At 41.5% G+C, this 20,753-nt stretch overlaps 1 protein-coding gene across 1 annotated transcript; it reads left to right on the top strand.

Annotated features, from left to right (window-relative positions):
* Positions 1 to 5,266: 5,266 nt before the first annotated feature.
* On the top strand, positions 5,267 to 10,291 carry LOC135526959 (neuroglobin-2). The gene is made up of 4 exons (XM_064955627.1): positions 5,267 to 5,380; positions 6,877 to 6,985; positions 8,713 to 8,832; positions 9,687 to 10,291. The coding sequence occupies exons 1-4, from the start codon at positions 5,283 to 5,285 to the stop codon at positions 9,837 to 9,839; spliced, it is 480 nt and encodes a 159-aa protein (XP_064811699.1). The 5' UTR covers positions 5,267 to 5,282; the 3' UTR covers positions 9,840 to 10,291.
* The last annotated feature ends 10,462 nt before the right edge of the window (positions 10,292 to 20,753 follow it).

Below are 20,753 nucleotides of genomic sequence, written 5' to 3'. Positions count from 1 at the left end.
TGGTATTTTTCCTATTTTGTTGCCTTTCATCCTGGAATTTAAAAAAAAAAAATGGGGGGGGGGGTTGTATCATTTGAATTACACAACATGCCTACCACTTTGAAGATACAAAATATTTTTTATTGTGACACAAACAATAAATAAGACAAACTGAAAACTTGAGCGTGCATAACTATTCACCCACCCCATCCCCCAAAGTCAATACTTTGTGAGCCACCTTTTTCAGAAATGACAGCTGCAAGTCTCTTGGTGTATGTCTCTATACGCTTGGCACATCTAGCCAATGAGATTTTTGGCCATTCTTCAAGGCAAAACTGCTCCAGCTCTTCAAGTTGGAGGGGTTCCGCTGGTGTAGAGCAATCTTTAAGTTATACCACAGATTCTCAATTGGATTGAGGTCTGTGCTTTGACTAGGCCATTCCAATGCTTAGGGTCATTGTCCTGCTGGAAGGTGAACCTCCGTCCCAGTCTCAAATCTCTGGAAGACTGAAACAGGTTTCCCTCAAGAATTTCCCTGTATTTAGCACCATCCATCATTCCTTCAATTCTGACCAGTTTCCCAGTCCCTGCTGATGAAAAACATCCCCACAGCATGATGCTGGATGTGTTCTCGGGGTGATGAGAGGGGTTGGGTTTGTGCCAGACATGGCGTTTCTCTTGATGGCCTAAAAAAATAATTTTAGTCTCATCTGACCAGCGTACCTTCTTCCATATGTTTGGGGAGTCTCCCACATGTCTTTAGACAAACACCATACGTGTTTGCTTATTTTCTATCTTTAAGCAATGTCGTTTGTCTGGCCACTCTTCCGTAAAGCCCATCTCCGTGGAGCGTACGGCTTAAAGTGGTCCTATGGACAGATACTCCAATCTCTGCTGTGGAGCTTTGCAGCTCCTTCAGGGTTATCTTTGGTCTCTTTGTTGCCTCTCTGATTAATTCCCTCCTTGCCTGGTCTGTGAGTTGTTTTGGTGGGCGGCCCTCTCTTGGCAGGTTTCTTGTGGTGCCATATTCTTTCCAGTTTTTAAGAATGGATTTAATGGTGCTTTGTGGGATATTCAAAGTTTCTGATATATTTTTATAACCCAACCCTGATCTGTACTTCTCTATAACTTTGTCCCTGACCTGTTTGGAGAGCACCTTGGTCTTCATGGAGCCACTTGCTTCGTGGTGTTGCAGACTCTGGGGCCTTTCAGAACAGGTGTATATATACTGAGATCATGTGACTGATCTTGTGACACTTAGATTGCACACAGGTGGACTTTATTTAACTAATTATGTGACTTATGAAGGTAATTGAGCAATACCTTGCTGTCTACATGGAGACCAGCTCAGATGGGTTGGGGGGGTACCATCAGAGAAACATGATGTGTTTAATTTTAAGTCCCCGCTCAAAATGTTTGGAAGAGTTCAGATGAAGATGAGTATGGGAGTCATTGACAGCTTATGGTCTTTCCCCTAACTGAGCTTACTCTACAGTGGACCAACAATACAAGCTGATCAATCAAACCAGCTGTGGGGTTCACATTGGTAGGAGACTCTTGAATGGTAGATGCAGTCACCTCCATGAGAGCTCAAAAATCACATGTCAGGGGTTCAAGGGCTCCAGTGAGGCTGTCATGGAAACCATGTTTTCCCTCCTTACACTGTCCAGTGGTCCAGCAGGAGACTGCTGTGCACCATCTATGGCATTCCACACAGCAGTTACTATGCATACAAAGAATGCCATGGTTAACAGCATGAGAAATGCAACACTATTACTCCTCTGACCCAGAGAATAGTAGAGAAATGCTGTTCAATAGCATCCTTACTTTAAATGTGTTTGCAAAAACCTACAGTATCAGTCAAAAGTTTGGACATGTACTCTTTCAAGGGTTTTTCTTTATTTGTTACTTTTTTCTACGTTGTAGAATAATAGTGAAGACATCAAAACTATGAAATAACACATATGGAATCATGTAGTAACCAAAATAGTGTTAAACATATCAACCTTCGCCTTGATGACAGCTTTGGCATTCTCTCAACTAGCTTCATGAGGAATGCTTTTTCAACAGTCTTGAAGGAGTTCCCACATATGCTGAGCTCTTGTTGGCTGCTTTTTCTTCACTCTGTGGTCCAACTCATCCTAAACCATCTCAATTGGGTTGAGGTCTGGTGATTGTGGAGGCCAGGTCATCTGATGCAGCACTCAAGGTGTGTTGGGTTATTGTCCTGTTGAAAAACAAATGATAGTCCCATTAAGCGCAAACCAGATGGGATGGCGTATCGCTGCAGAATGCTGTGTTAGCCATGCTGGTTAAGTCTTGAATTCTAATAAATCATGACAGTGTCACCAGCAAAGCACCATCACATCTCCCCCTCCATGCTTCATGGTGGGAACCACACATGCGGAGATCATCCGTTCGCCTACTCTGCGTCTCACAAAGACACGGCGGTTGGAATCAAAAATCTCAAATTTGGACTCATCAGACCAAAGGACAGAATTCCACCGGTATAATGTCCATTGCTCGTGTTTCTTGGCCCAAGCAAGTCTCTTCTTATTGGTGTTCTTTAATAGTGATTTCTTTGCAGCAATTCAACCATGAAGGCCTGATTCACTCAGTCTCCTCTTAACAGTTGATGTTGAGATGTGTCTGTTACTTGAACTCGGTGAAGCATTTATTTGGGCTGCAATTTCTGAGGCTGGTAACTCTAATGAACTTATCCTCTGCAGCAGAGGTAACTCTTAGTTTTCCTTTCCTTTGGAGGTCCTCATGAGAGCCAGTTTCATCCTAACGCTTGATTGTTTTTAAGACTGCATTTTCAAAGTTCTTGAAATTTTCTGGATTGACTGACCTTCATGTCTTATACTGGTAACCAGTTTATAATAGCAATAAGACACCTCGGGGGTTGTTGGTATATGGCCAATATACCACGGCTAAGGGCTGTGTCCAGGTACTCCGCGATGCGTGCCTAAGAACAGCCCTTAGCCGTGGTATATTGGCCATATACCACATCCCCTTGTGCCTTATTTCTTAAATATAACACTTTTTTGGTTACTACATGATTCCATATGTGTTATTTCATAGTGTTGATGTCTTCACAATTTTTTTACAATGTAGAAAATAGTACAAATAAAGAAAATCCCTTGAGTGAGTAGGTGTCCACACTTTTGACTGGTACTATATGTAATGAAAAATTTGATCAAGCATTTAAATGAAGCAGGCAATAACATGGTTGAGAAAAAAATCTCTTATGTGGGGTAATGACATCCTCTAAATTTGGCCATCAGACTTGGTTATCTGAGTGTCTGAGAATACGCCTCTCCAAGCAGTTAAACAATCATGTACCATTTTACAAAAGTGGAGCCCTCAGGTCTGTTATTACTTCAGCTACAATATTAACATTCCCACACATTTCATTATGAAATTGCTTCAAGTGCTCCAAATCAAGTGTCTGTGGTTGGTTAGCACTCCACAGTTTCATTCAATTTAGTTTTTGAGCATAAAACAATCTGACGATAGAAAGGTTCATAGCAAGGTTAAAGAGCAACTCTAAAAGGTACATTTGGGGCCCCAAAGGGTCTGAAATGTCCCATAACTCAAGATCATGTATGTGATGACTTATCTCCCTTTGGTTCATTGACCTCTGACCTTATAGTAGGTGACAGTCCAAGTCATGGTGCTCTGTGTATGGGATTATTTATATTGAATAAAAATATAAATACAACATGCAACAATTTCACAGATATTACGGAGTTACAGTTCACATAAGGAAATTAGTCAATTGAAATAAATAAATTAGGCCCTAATCTATGGATTCCACATGATAGGGAATACAGATATGAATCTGTTGGTCACAGATACCTTAAAAAAAAGGTAGGGGTGTGGATCAGAAAACCAGTCAGTATCTGGTGTGACCACAATTTGCCTCATGCAGAGTGACACATCTTCTCATAGAGTTGATCAGGCTGTTGATTGTGGCCTGCGGAATGTTGCCCCACTCCTCTTCAATGGCTTTGCGAAGTTGCTGGATATTGATGGGAACTGGAACACGCTCTCATACAGGTCGATCCAGAACATCCCAAACATGCTCAATGGGTGACATGTCTGGTAAGTATGCAATCCATGGAGAACCTGGACATTTTCAGCTTCAAGGAATTGTGTACAGATCCTTGCGACATGAGGCTGTGCATTATCATGCTGAAAAATGAGGTGGGCCTCAGGATCTCGTCACGTTATTTCTGTGCATTCAAATTGCCATCAATAAAATGCAATTGTTTTCGTTGTCCGTAGCTTACGCCTGCCCATACCATAACCCTATTGCCACCTAGGGGCACTCTGTTCACAACGTTGACATCAGCAAACCGCTCACCCACACAAAGCAATACCCGTGATCCTGCGGTTAGCATGCCAATTGCACGCTCTCTCAAAATTAGAGAAATCTGTGACATTGTGTTGTGTGACAAAATTGCACATTTTAGAGTGGCCTTTTATTGTCCCCAACACATGGTGCACCTGGGTAATGATCATGCTGTTTAATCAGCTTCTTGATATGCCACACCTGTCAGGGGGATGGATTATCTTGGCAAAGGCGAAATTCTCACTAACAGGGATGTAAACACATTTCTTGTGCGTGTGGAACATTTATTTTTATTTTTATTTCAGCTCATGAAACATGGGACCAACACTTTACATGTTGTTTGTATTTTTGTTCAGTGTATCTGGAGGGAGGTTGATGTTTTTGACAGCCCTTGGTTCACCTGTAGGAGGAGCTATAGCTCGTCACATCCTCAAAGGAGAGAAAGAGAGCGATCCTGCCTTTCCTTCTTCAGTGGAGTGAACAGACCCACAGCGCTGGAGAGAGTATAGTGGGAGAGAGTGAGGGAGAGGGAGAGAGAGACAGTAGTCAGTTTGACAGATAAGCACGGCGGATGACTTGTCTCTCTCTGAATGCACCGTGAGCAGGAGAGCAAGTCAGTACCAAGAGTACCAGCCAAGGCAGTTCTCCAGATGCACAAACACACACACACAGACTCCACAGCCTGGTACAGACAGGGAGCGTGTGAAGAGAGAAGAGGTATGCTGGGATCTAGATTTGCACATGTACAACTATCATGAATTCCTCTTTCTATTGTTTTGGTTTTAATATTTTATGTTTTAGCTCTTGCACTTACACTTAGTTTCCAGGTGGGTCATCAAAGGTTTCCCAAGCGGAGTCTACCAAAGTGTAATGGGTTGCCCAGATCAGAGACTTTTCCTCTGATCCTGCAAAGAGAGCTAGTCCTCACACTGAGCGACCCCCGGGCATGGAGAAGCTGACGGAGAAAGACAAGGAGCTGATCCGAGGCAGCTGGGAGAGTCTTGGCAAGAACAAAGTTCCACACGGAGTCGTCATGTTCTCCAGGTACAGTCATGATCTAAAGCTTTTTATTTGAGGAGTTAGGTATGAAGGAGTTAGGTATGGAGGAAATGAAGGAGTTAGGTATGGAGGAAATGAAGGAGTTAGGTATGGAGGAAATGAAGGAGTTAGGTATGGAGGAAATGAAGGAGTTAGGTATGAAGGAGTTAGGTATGGAGGAAATGAAGGAGTTAGGTATGAAGGAGTTAGGTATGAAGGAGTTAGGTATGGAGGAAATGAAGGAGTTAGGTATGAAGGAGTTAGGTATGGAGGAAATGAAGGAGTTAGGTATGGAGGAGTTAGGTATGAAGGAGTTAGGTATGGAGGAAATTAAGGAGTTAGGTATGAAGGAGTTAGGTATGGAGGAAATGAAGGAGTTAGGTATGGAGGAGTTAGGTATGGAGGAAATGAAGGAGTTAGGTATGGAGGAAATGAAGGAGTTAGGTATGGAGGAAATTAAGGAGTTAGGTATGGAGGAAATGAAGGAGTTAGGTATGAAGGAGTTAGGTATGGAGGAAATGAAGGAGTTAGGTATGGAGGACATGAAGGAGTTAGGTATGAAGGAGTTAAGTATGAAGGAGTTAGGTATGGAGGAGTTAGGTATGGAGGAAATGAAGGAGTTAGGTATGGAGGAAATGAAAGAGTTAGGAGAAGTTGTGATATTGCTTGTCATACTGTATTATCTATTCAGATCAAATCAAAATGTATTTGTCACACTCGCCGAATACAACAAGTGTAGACCTTGCCGTGAAATGCTTACTTACAAGCCCTTAACCAACAATGCAGTTCAATAAATAGAGTTAATACAATATTTACAAAATAAACTCAAGTAAAACAAATCAATCAAAAAGTAGCACAATAAATGTACATAACAATAACGAGATTATAAACAGGTGGTACCGGTGTACAACACTATACTTTATAACCAGTGTTTCCCTTATATTCGACTCTGCTACCACTGCTGAAAAAAATCCAAAGGGAAACACTGAGAACTAGACATGCATGTGTTCCTCCATGAAGATTTCATTGTGATTAGTATATCAGCCTTTACTGTTTGTGTACCAAAACAGAGTGTTGGTTGATATCGGCAGCATTTTTTGTAAGAAAGTTTACTGAAACCTAACCATTGATTATAATTTGCAGTTGTATACAATACAAATATGTCAGTATTACAAAGATACTGTAAATAATGTAGTTGTCATAGTAAACAGTACTTGTGTACTTAGAGAGAAAAATACACTTCACCTACATAGATACTGCATCACACACTCCCTATACTGGGACTGGTGGCTTGACTTGTTGCTTGGCGACAGGCTGCAATAGTCTTTATTTTGAAACAGCTTCTGCTAAAACAGACTAGAGAAGAACTGTTGCTGACTGTCCTATTTTCGTTAACCAGACATTAAAATCGTAGCTATTGTAGCATTCGGGGGGACTACATGTATCTGTCTGCACCTATAGTCTGCACCTATAGTACTGAATTGTGTTTTATGTCTGTGCAGACTGTTTGAACTAGAGCCTGCGCTCCTCAACCTCTTTCACTACAACACAAACTGTAGCCCCACACAAGACTGCCTCTCCAGCCCTGAGTTCCTGGACCATGTCACAAAGGTAACCCTGCGTAGCCCATCACCATTAAAACTGACATCTACAGTGAGGGAAAAAAGTATTTGATCCCCTGCTGATTTTGTATGTTTACCCACTGACAAAGAAATGATCAGTCTATAATTTTAACGGTAGGTTTATTTGAACAGTGAGAGACAGAATAACAACAACAAAAATCCAGAGAAACGCATGTTAAAAATGTTATACATTGATTTGCATTTTAATGAGGGAAATAAGTATTTGACCCCCTCTCAATCAGAAAGATTTTTGGCTCCCAGGTGTCTTTTATACAGGTAACGAGCTGAGATTAGGAGCACACTCTTAAAGGGAGTGCTCCTAATCTCAGTTTGTTACCTGTATAAAAGACACCTGTCCACAGAAGCAATCAATCAGATTCCAAACTCTCCACCATGGCCAAGACCAAAGAGCTCTCCAAGGGTGTCAGGGACAAGATTGTAGACCTACACAAGGCTGGAATGGTGAGAAGGTGACAACAGTTGATGCGATTATTCGCAAATGGAAGAAACACAAAATAACTGTCAATTTCCCTCAGCCTGGGGCTCCATGCAAGATCTCACCTTGTGGAGTTGCAATGATCATGAGAACGGTGAGGAATCAGCCCAGAACTACACGGGAGGATCTTGTCAATGAACTCAAGGCAGCTGGGACCATAGTCACCAAGAAAACGATTTGTAACACATTACGCCATGAAGGACTGATCAAGAAAGCACATATACATGCCCGTCTGAAGTTTGCCAATGAACATCTGTATGATTCAGAGGACAACTGGGTGAAAGTGTTGTGGTCAGATGAGACCAAAATGGAGCTCTTTGGCATCAACTCAACTCGCCGTGTTTAGAGGAGGAGGAATGCTGCCTATGACCCCAAGAACACCATCCCCACCGTCAAAAATGGAGGTGGAAACATTATGCTTTGGGGTTGTTTTTCTGCTAAAGGGACAGGACAACTTCACCGCATCAAAGGGACGATGGATGGGGCCATGTACCGTCAAATCTTGGGTAAGAACCTCCTTCCCTCAGCCAGGGCATTGTAAATGGGTCGTGGATGGGTATTCCTGCATGACAATGACCCAGAAACAAAGGAGTGGCTCAAGAAGAAGCACATTAAGGTCCTGGAGTGGCCTAGTCAGTCTCCAGACCTTAATCCCATAGAAAATCTGTGGAGGGAGCTGAAGGTTCGAGTTGCCAAACGTCAGCCTTGAAACCTTAATGACTTGGAGAAGATCTGCAAAGAGGAGTGGGACAAAATCCCTCCTGAGATGTGTGCAAACCTGTTGGCCAACTACAAGAAACGTCTGACCTCTGTGATTGCCAACAAGGGTTTTGCCACCAAGTACTAAGTCATGTTTTGCAGAGGGGTCAAATACTTATTTCCCTCATTAAAATGCAAATCAATTTATAACATTTTTGACATGCGCTTTTCTGGATGTTTCTGTTGTTATTCTGTCTCTCACTGTTCAAATAAACCTACCATTAAAATTATAGACTGATAATTTCTTTGTCAGTGGGCAAACATACAAAATCAGCAGGGGATCAAATACTTTTTTCCCTCACTGTAAATGGTTGATTCTTGGAAACAAATCCACGGCAATAACCTCTTGCTGCGTGTTGGTGTATGTGCACATTTCTTTGTGTATGTGCGTACATGATTGTGCATGTATGTGTGTGTGTGTGTGTGTGTGTGTGTGTGTGTGTGTGTGTGTATGTGTCCAGGTAATGCTGGTGATCGATGCAGCAGTCAGTCATCTGGACGACCTCCATACCTTGGAGGATTTTCTGCTCACTCTGGGGAAGAAGCACCAGGCAGTTGGGGTTAACACCCAGTCTTTCGCTGTAAGAATATTGTCACTCTGATCACTCACTGTAATACACTGCTGTCATATTGAGTGTACTGTACACTATACTACACTGTAAAACCAAAAAAATAAAAGTTGATTTTACGTACAATTACAAGTCAACTCCAATTTAATTTGAAATTCCAATTAAAATATTGAATTAACTCATGAACTGGAGAATTCATGTTGAATTCAATGCAAATTTCAAAAATCTTCACGTTTTGGAATTTAACTGGAATTTGGACTGTTTGAATTGGAATTGTAAAAACATTTATATATTTGGTTTTGAATTGGAATTCAATATCTGTAAATTTCCCATTTATTGGAATTATTGCACTTAGTATAAAAATGTGCTGCAGGATTTGTTCTAAATCATATCAAGTTCTATCTCTATATTTCCAGTATAGGCTGTCAGGACAGTGATATGATCAGTCTGAGAGAATTGAATTCAAATTGGAATTTGTGGAAATGTTGGGGATAATATTGAATTGGGAATTGAATTCTTACAATTGACTTAAGATTGGAATTGAATTCTCTCTGAATTCAAAGACTGACCTGGAATTTGATTTGAATTAAATTGAATATACAGGGAGAGGAAATTGAATTAGAGGAAGTGGAATAACCCAAACCCTGATTTTAAGACAACCAGCTGCAATAAGATTGTGAGTTTGAGCAACAAAAATGTTGTTGAGCAAACTCACAATCCTATTGAAGGCATTTGTCGTACATTGAAATCAACATATTATTTTACAGTGTACTTTTAAGGAACAAAACTTGCAACAATTTATAGTTGTAGGCCAATATTCATAATATTTGCTTGCGTGCATCCGTGTGTGCATGTATATGTTGCAGGTGGTGGGGGAGTCCCTTCTCTACATGTTGCAGTGTAGTCTGGGTCATGGGTACACTGGCCCACTGCGTCAGGCCTGGCTCAACATGTACACCATCGTAGTGGCGGCCATGAGCAGAGGATGGGCCAAGAACGGGGAACACAAGACTGACTGAAACATTTGCTGGGGTCTGCTACCAGTTTCTGTCTAATCACCTTCATGGTTGCTACGGAGTAAGGTTGTATAGCTCACAGCCTGAAGGTTTTGATTGCTGTATATTTCCTCAGTGAGTCTAGGGTTACAGTAGGGGGAACAAATAATGTTATCACACTTGACACCACAAACGATGGTTGAATCACCTGATGTTCAGAGTTAACTGTTTTTGCTGGGGATGTTGTAGCTGTAGATAATGCTGCTATAACTTTGTGGGGATGTTATGTGTCAACCAGCTTTGCACGTGCTCTAAGTCTTCAGTTTGAGTTCCTCAAATTAGAGAAAGGGTTAAATTAATGTAATGACTGAATTTGCTTTGTAAATAATTGTCTTGATATACAGTGGCTTGCCAAAGTATTCACCCCCCTTGGCATTTTTCTTATTTTGTTGCCTTACAACCTGGAATTAAAACATATTTTGGGGGGTTTGTATCATTTGATTTACACAACAGGCCTACCACTTTGAAACAAACAAGAAATAAGGCAAAAAAACTGAAAACTTGAAAAAAAAACTGAAAACTTGAGCGTGCATACCCCCCAAAGTCAATACTTTGTAGAGCCACCTTTTGCAGCAATTACAGCTACAAGTCTCTTAGAGTATGTCTCTATAAGCTTGGCACATCTAGCCACTAGAATTCTTCCCGTTCTTCAAGGACAAATTGCTCCAGCTCCTTCAAGTCGGATGGGTTCTGCTGGTGTACAGCAATCTTTAAGTCATACCACAGATTCTCAATTGGATTGAGGTCTGGGCCTTGACTAGGTCATTCCAACACATTTAACTGTTTCCCCTAAAACCACTCGAGTGCTGCTTTAGCAGTATGCTTAGGGTCATTTTCCTGCTGGAAGGTGAACCTCCGCCCCAGTCTCAAATGTCTGGAAGACTGAAACAGGTTTCCCTCAAGAATTTCCCTGTATTTAGCGTCATCCTTCAATTCTGACCAGTTTTACAGACCCTGCTGATGAAAAACATCCCCACAGCATGGTGCTGCCACCACCATGCTTCACTGTAGGAATCATGGGAAGTGTTGGGTTTGCGCCAGACATAGCGTTTTCCTTGATGGCCAAAAAGCTCTATTTTAGTTTCATCTAATCAGAGTACCTTCTAACATATGTTTGGGGAGTCTCCCACATGCCGTTTGGCAAACACCAAACGTGTTTGCTTATTTCTTTTTATTTAAGCAATGGCGTTTGTCTGGCCACTCTTTCGTAAAGCCCAGGTCTGTGTAGTGAACGGCTTAAAGTGGTCATATGGACAGATACTACAATCTCCGCTGTGGAGCTTTGCATTTCCTTCAGGGTCATCTTTAGCCCTTTTGTTGCCTCTCTGATTAATGCCCTCCTTGCCTGGTCCGTAAGATTTGGTGGGCAGCCCTCTCTTGGCAGGTTTGTTGTGGTGCCATATTCTTTCAATTTTTTAAGAATGGATTTAATGATGCTTTGTGGGATATTCAAAGTTTCTGATATATTTTTATAACCCAACCCTGATCTTTACTTCTTCACAACTTTGTCCCTGACCTGTTTGGAGAGCACCTTGGTCTTCATGGTGCCGCTTGCTTGGTGATGGCGCTTGCTTAGTGGTATTGCAGACTCTAGGGCCTTTCAGAACAGGTGTATATATACTGAGATCATGTGACACTTTGTTTGCACACAGACAGACTTTATTTATACTAATTATGTGACTTATGAAGGTAAATGGTTGCACCAGATCTTATTTAGGGGCTTCATAGCAAAGGGGATGAGTACATATGCACGCACCACTTTTCTATTTAAAAAAAAAATATATATATATATCATTTTTTGAAACAAGTAATTTTTTTCATTTCACTTCACCAATTTGGACTAGTTTGTGTATGTCCATTACATGAAATCCCCCCAAAATCTATTTAAATTACAGGTTGTAATGCAACAAAATAGGAAAAACGGCAAGGGGGGATGAATACTTTTGCAAGGCACTGTTTCTACTCTAATAGCAATGATTGTGGGGTTCTTTGTGATGTATCTTAAAGAATCACACAATGGCTGTATTACTTGGCATCACTACCTCTACTGTGATCATTACTGTAGCTGGAATGGGCGGCTATGAGATGGGCCCTTTGCCAAATCAAACCAATGAAAAAGAAACATTGATCACAAAAGTATATACAAGATTATTGTTTCGAGTGAATATCACAAATCTATTTATATTTCTTTGAGTTCGGCTAGGGATCTGATAATGGCACATACTAATGCTCTCCTTTCTTTGTGTGTGTTCATGACCTGGGGTGTAGAGGTGAACATGATTCTTAAAGACATTGATATTATTAAGTAAACTGTTTTTTTGGACAATGCTCAATAGAAAATGACAAGAACTGTTAATATATTCAAAGGTTTTTCTATGGGACCTCTATGACTGTAATGGCACCTTTGTCTGAAAGTGGAACACATATAGAAAAAAAGGGTTCCAAAAGAGTTCTATGTCTGTCCTGATAGGAAAACCATTTGTAGTTCCAGGTAGAACCCTTTTGTGTCTGAGGTAGAAATCTTTCTAGTTCCATGTTCCCTCTGGGGAAAGGGTTCTACATGGAACCAAAAAGGGTTCTGTAACAAAAAGGAGTTCTTCAAAGGGTTCTTCTATGGGGACAGCTGAACATCCCTTGTAGGTTCTAGAGAGCACCTTTCTTTCATAGAGTGTAAGTGGCACTCTCCTCTGACAGTAGAGGTTGTAAAGATCACGTTGCCATATGCGTATTATCATATTTCAATAGACAACTGACTGTTACTTACTCTAAATAGACTGTTATTCTCCTCTTGAGTTCAAGCTAAATGATGGAACCCAACAGTAGATTATTTGCTTGAGTGACTTTGGGCAATTAGTTTTCACTAATTGTAAATGTGAAGTGGTGTTGAACCACATAATGTATCAATATTGTGATGACACGTTATAAACAAGCCACAATTACAGAAGTACTTTGGCTTTTTGGACCCATTAGACAATCATAGTCATTGACAAAGCCAGGATTTATTCTTTCTTTTTTACTTCTCTAGTGTGTTCATAACACTGCAAAGTTAAGTACGTTTAGAGCTCTGAGGGTCTTTCTGTGGACAACCCTAAAACATTTATGAATAAACAAGTTTCACTACATCCTACCTGAGCCAGCTCAGATAGTAAGAGATGATACTGTAGTTAGAGATGATAGTTAGAGATGTGTACATCCTTTTTGCCGCTATGAACACATTTACCTATATGTTTCTATACAGTGTGTATCAGTGGCATGAAAGACAAAATTCCAAGTTAGCTATAATACGTAAAGTATTTGATAACACTGCACTACTGTATATCCAAGCTGCTGATATGTGGTGAATATTGCTTTAGTCCGAGATGACTTTATCATGTTTATTTTTGTATTTTCAAGTGTTTTATGTGTAAATATCTATATACCATTGTGAACAGAAATTTTCCTAACATGTTAAATTACCCAAAACATATATGTAAAATACATGGTGTTCCCTTGAACATGTATCATGACTTAAGATATAACAATCACTCAAAGTGGTTAAATTGCCCGAGAGCCTTGTGCTACGAACAAGAGCGCAATTTCTCCTCAATCGGTAAACATATTTGCCATATTATCAATTTGTCAACCCTAAAAGGAATGTTACTGTTGGCATCGGATACCGAACCATTTCATTACTATTTCAATATGAGATCTCACTTTATTGATCAATTACCTGTGAGCTTTCTTTTCAGGCTATCGCAGTACTTTACTACTTCAGGGGGTTCCTCTCTCCCACTTTCCAACTAGCATAGTGGGGTTCCCTTACCAGATGAATCCTTCTCCTGGACCAAAAAGCATTATACATAGAGAATACACATCAAAAGTGCTTTTTATTCCAGGAATAAGCTTCATCTGAGTCTAGGAAACCAGCCCTATGAATTAAACACATTTTGTAATATCTATATAATGTACTATGCAGATTGTTGTGGGTGATGTCTTTATTTTCAATTTTCTGAGAGTAGGTCTGTTTAATGTGTAAGTGTGGATTGCATTGGTACATGTAAATAACCTGATATTTTGATTATGAGTGTCTCCATGTCTACCTCATCAAACTCAGCTGCTATTGAACAGCAATGATTTCACCTATGTAATGTGTTGTGTGCTTACTCAATTAAGACTAAATAAAGGTGATCTTCTGTGGACATACAACTGAAAAAATGGGACAATGTTTATTGTTTTTCTTCCACTTTGATGGTTTGAATGTTTGTGTGATGGCATTAATGTTGAGTTCAGGGTTTGTAATCAGTTACACTATGCCCGGTTGTTCTCGCTCCGCTTGGTTATTCCTTGGGATTATGTAACAGCAGTGTACTGGCTGGCTCCTTCCCTGGGGGTATAGAGACTTCGTCTGAAAACCAGAGAGCTGAGTGAATATCATCCTACTTAATCATGCAAATGCCACATTCATCGCATCTCCAGGATTCCAAAAACTCTTAGCCGCTACACAGCTAATGTGCTTTCTTGACCTTAAAATGCAGACAGCTCTATTTTGTAAGTATTACGATGAACTCTAAAGCTTTGTGTGTGTGTGTGTGTGTGTGTGTGTGTGTGCGTGCGTGCGTGCGTGCGTGCGAAAGAAGAGAGAAAGAAACAGAGAAAGACAGAGAGATGGCAGCTAAGTTGTTCTGTCCCAGATGGCCTGAACTCCATTCAACACATTGGGTTAATCTATCCTATAAAGCATTCACGTATTACATTTGCCTGCGTCATTGTAAAAGTCGCATCCATGGGCTGTCTGTCTGCCCTGGTGAGAAAGCAGTAACTGACGTGTCCCAAATCTGTCTCTCTGCGGTGCTCTTCATTTTCCCCTCTATCTGAAAGGTTGGTTTATTGATGCTAGTAAGTCGCTGGCTGTCCTACTATGACCCACAGAGTAACACTGAGGCTGGGGTGTGAGTTCAGGGGATTCGGTTGAGAAAAGCAGTGGTGTGGCCTCCATTAGTTTAACACATGATTCATCCCATAACATGGAGAGTATCTGCTGTCCTGAGGATTGCTATTGCACGGTCACCTCCACTATACCGCCACTACAGGTCAGGTATAAAGGTCTAGTGAGGCCGCAGCTGTATAACCCGGCCATTGGCAGATGTAGGGATATAGAGACGAGAAAGGTGGATACAGCAGCACTGAGGTGATGCACATCAACAGAACTGCAGCAGAGTCAGCACTTTTAAGTTCCTCAGTGTTCACATCACCAAGGACTTGACATGGACCAACAACACCATCACTCTTGTCAAGAGGGTGCAACAGGGTTTCTACTACCTAAGGCAGTTGCATAAATTCAGCATGCCACCCGAGTCCTCGCCAAATACTACCGCTGCACCATTGAGAGCGTCCTGACCGGTTGCATCACAGCCTGCTCCGGGAATTGCTCCATCCACGACCGCAAGGCCCTCCAATCGGAGATGAAGATGGCCCAGTACATCACTGGGACCGTGCTCCCACCCATCTAGGAAATCTACTCAGAACGGTGCCTGAGGAAGGCCCTCAGCATCATTAAGGACCCCACACACCCCAGCCACAAGCTGTTCACTCCCTTACCATCAGGCAGTCGGTATCAGAGCTTGAGGTCTGATACCAACAGGCTCAGAGACAGTTTCTATCTACAAGCCATCAGAATGCTGAACACTAACTGGATTGACCACCTGCACAGACTCTCCGCAAGTTAGCACATAATGTACTCACGCACGCCTACCAGCTCTCACAGTCTCATGTCAGAATTAGATGTTCATCCATGTTTCTCAAACATCCAATTTTGAAGTTGTTCCAATTGTACAATTTTATCGTGTTTAAGGTTAAGTTCAGGCATTAACTTCAAAATCTTAAGATTACGCATTAACTCTGAATGGTTAAGGTAAGGGTTAAGGTTAAGCATTAACTCTGAATGGTTCAGGTAAGGGTTAAGGTTAAGCATTAACTCTGAATGGTTCAGGTAAGGGTTAAGGTTAAGCATTAACTCTGAATGGTTAAGGTAAGGGTTAAGGTTAAGCATTAACTCTGAATGGTTAAGGTAAGGGTTAAGGTTTGTGATAGGCTTAAAACAAAACAAAAAAATAAATAAATATCTATCGCTGGATTCAAACATGCAACCTGAGGCAGATGCTTACGCTCATCCAACATCCGGTCAACAATGCTGTAGCAAAATGGAAACCTACTTGAATGCTCACTGTTGCCCCTAGTGGCCGGTTTACAAGTCATCTCCCAACATCCTCAGACATGGATGGACATTAAATACTGACTTGTATCACCGGTGACCTGGCTGCATGCATCCTATGACATGGTGAAATGTTTTGTTGGATTCACGTTAGTTGACAATTCAACCAAATGTAAATTAAAATTGCACATTGAACTGATGTCTGTACCCACTGGGTTATCTTTTATGATTTCTTATTATTGTTGCATTGTTGAGTAGGATCCTGCATTTCGTTGGACGGTGTTCACCTTATGCATCCTGCACATATGAATAATAACACTTGAAACTTGAAAGTATCTGTACTGCAGAGTAATCAAATGTTGTCCCATGACGCCAACTGAAGATATTGTGCCATACCTGATGGCTGCTGGGGGATCAGTCCTGGGGCTTTCTGGGGGAGACAAGCCTGTTAGAAAAGACAAGACACACATCCTTTTTTTATAAAGTCTGCAATGTGCTTTGGAATGAAGGGGGATTGGATGTTGTCATGGAAACTGCTAAGCAAGGGTCCAGAGAGATATTTGTTTTTGGAGGCAGACAGACACTCTTCAGTGGAGCTGGCTGGCGGGCGGGGTAGGGTAACTGATGTATGATATAGAGGAGAGGGGGTCTGTAGGGAGGTGGAGGGGGCTAGCAGACTGGGGCTGATCAGGTTAACACTCTAAGATCATCCAGCCTGGAGGCAGCTGAATACTAATGAGTGAGTCTGCCATCTCGTGTCGCCTCAGCTCAACCACTGCAGCATGGCAACCACCATTGCCTTAGCAACAAGAGGAGAAGCACTTCTCTTTTTGTGCTCTTTCATGACAGTTTGATGACAGTGTTAAAGTGTCATAAACAGGTGAAGATTTTCAGTTGAAATCTTACGGGGTTTACAACTGACTTCAAAGTCAACTTGAGGTGTTTCAATTGGCAAAGAGTGTTTGTTATATTTTCCTCTATGTTGGTACAGACTGTGCCACTAAAAAGTACAGGCAGTGATACAGAACATCATTCAAGTAAGGTAGTCCCTCTCTCTCTCTCGACTGGCTTGCTGTCTAAACATTAGAAAGGTTACATTCTTTATTTCTTTACCCCCTTTTTCTCCCCAATTTTGATCTTGTCTCATTGCTGCAACTCCCCAACGGGCTTGGGAGGCAAAGGTCAAAAATGACCCGCCAAACCATGCTTCTTAACACCCACCCATCAGCCGCACCAGTGTGTCAGAGGAAACAGATGATGCTGGGCCATTTGTGCGCTGCCCTATAGGACTCCCGATCACAGCTGGTTGTGATACAGCCCGGGATCGAACCTGGGTCTGTAGTGACACATCTAGCATTGTGATGCAGTGCCTTAGACTGCTGCACCACTCAGGAGGCCCAGAAAGGTTACATTCTAATTGAAGTATGAAGCCATGGTAACAGAAGAAGCCACCTTCTAATGGCCCTGTTCTCCTGCATTAGATAACAGATCTTGACACCTTTGCTGGGAGATGGAGACAGTGGCATTTCATGCCGACAACATTCCTCTAATGAGCTCAACCTTTTGTGACGCTGCCTGCCAAGACCTTTACAGCGCCACGCTGGATCTCACATCGATCTCCTCCAAGATCTGAGGGCAAGACACTGTCCCCCCTGTCTGGCCTTCAAAGCCCTGGCTGGCCTGGAACACAATGAGCAACTATAGCCACTCACAACTATAGCCTGCTACTACAAATCTTGTGTAAATTTATGCAATCTGGGGTGGAATAAAAAGTGAGAGTGAAATGAAATGACAACTGCAACTTATACTTTCATTACATGAAATGTTTTAACTAAAGATATGTAAATATAAAACAACAGCAACTGATTAAGCTGAATTTGCATGTGAAAATAAGGAGGCAGCATAAGCTGTGGGGGAATGATAATATTCTATTCTGAGCATCTGGAGATAAGAGGGAAAAAGTTCTGTGCCACACACCCAAAGGAATTCACCTTTCACTAAGAAGCGTGCTCCAAGCAGTTGCCTGTGGTGACAGGGGAAAATGTCAGGCATATTTTTTCTCTCTCTCTCTAACAAATTTTCAACATAGACAAAATTTGACTAAAAATCTTGACGTACGTTTGAAACAATGTCAGATCGTCAATGTAATATCCATTATAAGAAAAAGACTTCGGGCTGGGCAGCACCTCATACTGGAGAGGTATTCTATACCTTATTTCTTCAGTCTTCCATCCAGGGTTTTAGCATTTGGGATGTCAACAGCTTTTGTTTACATTAAGCGCAGAATTCAACCAAACATAGACAGTACATAGGCCTAGCTTTGGTTGATTTCAAATGGAATATACAAGTTAATAATATGTACTGTATGTTGGATTCACATCTCCATCTCAACCAACATTTAAAGAATAGGATTAAATCAAACTCTATATTAAGTGCATTTAAAGTTTGATTTGGTTTGATTTAGTCCTATTCTTTAACTTAGGTTTTTGGTTGAAATGGAGATGTGAATTCAACATATAACATTATTAATTTGTAGACAAGCTAAAGCGACTCAGGTGGCACTGATGGATCTATCCAAGCACAATTCAATATCCCTTTTGCAATATGGTAAATAGCCTATTACCTTGTCTACAACTTTACAAATGCTATGTCACATCTCCCTCTCAACCCCCCCAAAAATGTATGTCCAGGAGGGCAGGAAGGGGACAAGGGGAGCAGGTAGCTGATTGGTGGTAGCTATTCAGCAGTCTGATGGTCTGGGGGTAGAAGCTATTGGCCAGTCTGTCAGTTTTAGCCATGATGCTCTTGTACTGCCCGCGTCTGAGTGATGGAAGCAGGGAGAACAGGGCGTGGCTTGGGTGGCTGGGTTCCCTGATGATCTTCTTGGCCTTCCTGCGACACCTGGTGTTGTAGGTGTCCTGAAGGGACAGTGTGCACCCAATGGGGCTTTCGGCTGAGCGTTACACCGTCTGTAGTGCCTTGCGGTCAGTGGCGGTGGAGTTGCCATACCAGGCTGTATGCTCTCGATGGTGCTCCTGTAGAACACTGTGAGGTCCCTCGGGGACAGGCCACATTTCTTCAGCCTCCTGAAGTTAATTAAAGAGTCACTGTTGTGCCTTCTTCACCAGTGGCTAAGATGAAACTATCCAACCAGTAGATACAACAAAATATCAACACAATTCAATATTACTTTAAGACAGTAAATAGCATAGAAATGGAAATTAAAGTAATTTAATAAGATCTCTAAGGTAAATACCCTAACGTTAAGGCCATCTTATAAATCATCTTACATTTTGAGGTTACTGTAACCATAAATGTTCTATGCAATCATAGAAAGCGTTGCAGGTCGCAAGGTCTGTGGAAATCATTACAATTGCTATAATAATCTGCACAGAACCTCAAACGGATTGATCACATGCCATGTAGGCCTACTTTAATGTAATCACAACTGCAACCCAGATCATTTGGCTGTGCTATTAGATGAAGCACAGTGATACACATTAAGTTGTTGTATAAATAAACAAAATATCTGACATTGCATTCCTATTTGAACTTTGTTGTGCTTTTAGATGGCTGAAAGTGCAGTGGTAACACATTTAGGAGACAACTAAACCAAAAATCGGACATTGATTTTACGTTGGAATTTAGTTGTGCTTTTAGATGGTTGAAAGCATAGCATTGGGAATTCAGCAAACTTTTGGCTGTCTTTTTTTAAATGGGTGAACATAGGTTGGAACATATTTACCTAATATGACCCAATTATCCACATTGAAAAGACGTGGTGCGCAGCATCTATGAACCACATGATTATGCATAGTATTGACGTCAAACGGAAGAACCGAGGACAAGGATGGCTCCTGCTGTGAGATTCTCTCTGGTGTTTACGAACAACTGATGCTGTGAGGATATCAAGATGCAAGGATGCTGTGAGATTAGGATATCAGGACCTGCTTAGACAAAAGCAATTGTAACAGTAGAGCAAATGATCGCAATGGTTGGGAAAATGAATGGCTGCAGTATTACCATTATAATGAGCACATGATGCATGGAATGCCAAGGTATGAATGTATGGAAGTGTATATTATTATTTTAAATGTATGTCGTTCTGATTTTGTCTATTAATGTTCTGCATTGTCATGCTTTATGTTTTGTGTGGAACCCAAGAAGAGGAGCTGCTGCTTCAGCACCTAATTGGGATTCTGATGAAACACTACACTTATCCCATATAAAAGCTGAAATATATAAATCAGAATAACAGGTTTTTATCTTAAAGTCTCTGTAAATTCATTATAATTGATAGTGTAGATCTTAGGGAGGCTGAGGCAAGTTCTACACAGCACTAAGAGCGATGTTATTCACTGGCATTGGAGTCTCAGCTCTCCTCCTCCTCTACCCTGATCTGGCGACAGATCAGGGTAGATCAACTAATTGCCCCCATTCGAACTACAATCCCCACATGAAGTTTACGGGACCAATGAGGTCTCCAGTATACACACATGCTTGTCCCCGGGCTAGTTTGTATGCAGTACTCCTCCAGAAAATGGGCCATCATGGAGGTGAGCACCTGCATACATTAACCCAGTCTCTACAGCTCTGTCTGCCATATTAAACTCTCTGGCCAGGCAAATTCATGACCATTGGGGAGCAAATCCGATCAGCAGAGAGCCATAGTGGAATTCATTCCCCAC

The sequence above is a fragment of the Oncorhynchus masou genome, chromosome 32 (assembly GCF_036934945.1).
Source record: "Oncorhynchus masou masou isolate Uvic2021 chromosome 32, UVic_Omas_1.1, whole genome shotgun sequence".
Lineage (NCBI taxonomy): Eukaryota > Metazoa > Chordata > Actinopteri > Salmoniformes > Salmonidae > Oncorhynchus > Oncorhynchus masou.
This window is presented reverse-complemented; position numbering and strand designations above follow the sequence as displayed.